We start from the raw sequence: 4,067 nt of genomic DNA, 5'->3' as shown, positions 1-4,067 counted from the left end.
CTCCAGAGTTGTTAATTTAATTTCCACCACACAGTTAGCCCGGATTGTCTGAACCATGCACCACATCTCCTCAGCTACGCAACCTTGAGCTGAATAATAACACTGTAAAAAACGGTATGTCTGTGAGCGTAGAAAAAACTTAGGTCCACAACAGGCAAATCAAGCATTAATTTTTTTTTTTTTTTTTTTTCATTTTTGAGAACTTTCACAATATTTAAAACATCAAAACAAAGTTTATTCATTAATTAGATTAGGCACTTCAGTGTAAACATTTTTATTTTTTTTATGTTAAATCCACATTTGCATGTTTATGTTAGAGCAAGGAACTAAAAACAATTTAGCTTGAGAGAATAAAACAATTATATTACTGTATTGAACTATTTTCAAAAAATGTGTATTTAATTTTATATTAATGAACTTGAACATTTTACTTGACAGAAATTAAAGGGATTCCAAGGGTGCCATCAGTCCAGCCCAGACCACATGAAACATTCCTGTGATATTTAGTTTAGTCCTTGTGTTTAAACAAGGCATTACATCATATCTATAATGCTGTCACTCAAATTAGGGAGGCGTGATTTAATTCTATTGTATAAAAACACCAGAGATTCCTGTTTTACTTCAAATTTTGTATTCATTATGAAATTCTGTTTTCATGAACCTGACAGAGCTTAATCAGTCTGATCGCTGTGAGCATTTCTCCTGTCCAGAGAGATCTGTATCTCCTGCAGTTTATATCTTACTGTATGTGTGTTCAGCTGCTGTGGTTCTGCTAACAGTGTGTGGAAATATGCTCATCATCATCTCTGTTTTTCACTTTAAGCAGCTTCACACACCAAGCAACATGCTTGTGCTCTCCTTGGCTGTGTCGGACTTCCTTGTTGGTATTTTTGTAATGCCACTAATGTTAATCTGGACTATTGAGTCATGCTGGACTTTTGCAAGAGATTTATGCACAATCTACTGGCTAGCTAATAGTCTTCTTACAATATCAATCTATACTATTGCTCAGATTGCTGTGGATCGGTATTTGGCTCTCTCAAACCCCTTTCTCTACATGAACATTGTCTCTGTGAGAATCACTTGTGTTGCTGTTGTTTTAAACTGGTCTGCAGTGGTGGCATATAACTCAGCAGTCCTATATCTCAATAGAAACTTTACAAGTTCTGTATTCTGTCCCAGGGAGTGTGTTCTCCGTATGACTATGATTTGGACCATAATTGATCTTGTATTTTCCTTCATATTTCCGCTTTCTATCATAATCATATTGTATACTCTGGTTTTTGTGATTGCTAAGAAACATGCCACTGCTATCAGAGAGCTTAATAATCACACACGGCCTAAAACACAGAAAATCACCTCACACTCAATGAAATCTGAGAGAAAAGCAGCTAAAGTCCTCGGCATTTTAGTGTCTGTGTTTCTGGCATGTTTACTCCCATATTTTATTTACAGTTTATTAGGCAATATTATAGAATTTCAGTCAGTATCTTTTCAAATTTTTTTTATTATGGTTTATCTTAACTCCACAATTAATCCATTTATTTATGCTTTGTTTTACCCGTGGTTTAGGAGGTGCATTAAATTAATCCTAACTCTGCGAATATTTCACATTGACTCTGCATCAATCAATGTTCTTTCATGATATTTTTTTATTATTCTATTGAAGTGCCTAAATATAAGTAATTTTAATTTTATGGTGAAAAAAATGATGATAAAAAAATATATATTATAAAAATTTAATTTTCCACAAAAGCATAAAATAGGAGAGAAATGTTAAGAAAACTACACATAAATGTGAATTTTACACAGCGGGTGATATTAAGTTACATATAACGCCTTTCTTAAAACTAAGGTTCCCTTACATCAGTATAGAGGAATCAGAAGTGTTTCAAAATCAACCTTTTTATTTATCTATACTCTACTTTATATAGGGCTTATAGAAAGCATTCAATAAATTGCAAATATTTAAGATACTTTTATAGTGATCTTAGTTCATTTTAAGTCACTGTGAGGAGAAATGTGATTTATATCAACTTGATAAAAATTTATTTAACTTCACTAAAAGACACTCAGAGCCTGTAAAGTCAAAATATTAACGGAATCATAAAAAAATTAAATGGAAACGCATTTTTAATAATAAAACACTACCACAATAACATATGTTCACATCCCCAGAAAGCATTTTATGTCTCTTACTTTTTACACATTTATATGAAAATGTTAGAGGGTCGAAAACATTTCCATAAAGCCAATACAGTATGTCTAATTAGAAATAGATTAATTATTTAAAAAATGGTGGGATGTTTTAACTTTAGGTAATTAAACAACATTCAAATAAACAGATATGATGCAATCAATTAATCAACAAGATTATCACTGGGTTTGTGTTTAATATGAGGCACTTTACCACATTAATGTATGAGGAGTGTGTTCATTTATAAAATTACAGAGGACAAAATCAACGACCAGTGAGGTAGTTCTGCAGCTTTTCTAAAACCCACTTGATATGTGATGTGTTGTTCAGCCGAATAGAGTTTCCTAAAGTGTTTTTTTTTGCAAACTTTTTATTAATTCAATACTTAAAGACATTGTATTGTGTGTATATAAATACTGTATGTGTTCACCATAGCAGCCTTTTTTGATATCCATTTATTGTTATTATTATTATTAATATTAATATTATTATTATTATAGTCAGACAATATCTTAACTATTAAAAATAATACACAGAAAAATAAACTGATTAAAATAGTAATTAATTTCTAATTAATAACTAAAGTTTATAAAAAAGGTTTTAATTTTGATTCAATTCTTTTAAAAAGTTGTTGAATAAACGTAACTAAATTATGGAAAAACTTTTTCACCCAATTGAATTGCATTTCTCTAACAAAATCTAACCAGTTTGAAATCATTTGTTGTAATCTTAAAATATATACACATACATTAATTTAATCAAAACAAAAACAAAAATTTGGTCATTCTAACTTGATAAAGTTTTGCGATGCCTAATAAAAAATTCTGGTCAGATTAACTACATGTAATTTCATCATGTATAATAAATAAAATATTGCCATATTAACTGCATTCAATTTGGTTATAAAATATATATATTATATGTTATGTAATTAACACAAAATATAAGTAAAAATATAACAAATTAACCTGCACTTTACCTTTAAAAAAAAAAGTAAAAATATATCCAGATATATAAGTGTTTCCATTTATGCATGCAGGTGCTGTGTGTGTGTGTGTGTGTGTGTGGAGCTAAAGTAAGAGGAGACTCTTACTTTCAGCCCCTCCCATCTTCCCCTTCTCATTTTACACAGTAAACCTTTCTCCTCTCTTATTTGAATTTCACACAAACACACACACAGACATCAACGAAAAGGCTGTTTTGTCAAAATAAATTGCAAAGATCATAGCTAATGACAATCCTGTGAGCGCATACTAACGTAATCACTGCTATAAAGTAAAACAAACAAACAAATGAACATGCACTTTACCTTTGAAAAGAATCGTGACAGAGCAGTGTTTCTGTGTAGAGCAGAGTGTGTGCACATGACAGGCTGATGGAGAAAATGGATTTTTAACCTCTAATGAGACTTTTTTTTATTTACATGCGCACACGTGTGCTATAAGAAACAGTACACATGTGCTGTACACACGCACTTACAAACACAAAATAAAATATGTAAGTCAAAATTTATTTTAAATCTTTGCTTATCTTGCGGAACACTTGCAAACTGCTTTACTCACAATCCGAGGTTTCACTGTATTATTAAAGTGACTTGTGTGCATGATCCAAGAATAAATCATAGATATAAAGTGTGCATGAATGTGTCCATAAGTGTCCAGGATGCGTCTGAGAGCCAATGTCATGATTGTGGATGTTTTAGAAAATTGTATTAGTCTTGTATGGTGTTGTGGTTGAGTGACCTTATTGCCTGCGGGAAGAAGCTTCTCCTTAGTCTCTCTGTGTTGGCCTTCAAGGAGCAGAATCGCTTTCCAGTCCGCAAACGAGAGAACAGTCCATTGCTAGCATGGCTGAGGTCCTTCACGATCTT

At 31.7% G+C, this 4,067-nt stretch overlaps 1 protein-coding gene across 1 annotated transcript; it reads left to right on the top strand.

The window, feature by feature from the left end:
• Window positions 1–655: 655 nt before the first annotated feature.
• LOC128516135 (trace amine-associated receptor 13c-like) lies at window positions 656–1,645 on the top strand. The gene has a single exon (XM_053490446.1). It carries the CDS (start codon window positions 656–658, stop codon window positions 1,643–1,645), a length of 990 nt encoding a protein of 329 aa, XP_053346421.1.
• Window positions 1,646–4,067: the final 2,422 nt, after the last annotated feature.

The sequence above is a fragment of the Clarias gariepinus genome, chromosome 2 (assembly GCF_024256425.1).
Source record: "Clarias gariepinus isolate MV-2021 ecotype Netherlands chromosome 2, CGAR_prim_01v2, whole genome shotgun sequence".
Classification (NCBI taxonomy): domain Eukaryota; kingdom Metazoa; phylum Chordata; class Actinopteri; order Siluriformes; family Clariidae; genus Clarias; species Clarias gariepinus.
Note: the sequence above shows the minus strand (reverse complement) of the source record. Positions and strands in the feature narration are given on the sequence as shown.

Coding starts and splice junctions, on each gene's coding strand:
- LOC128516135 (XM_053490446.1), top strand. CDS start 656: ATGAACCTGACAGAGCTTAATCAGTCTGATCGCTGTGAGCATTTCTCC.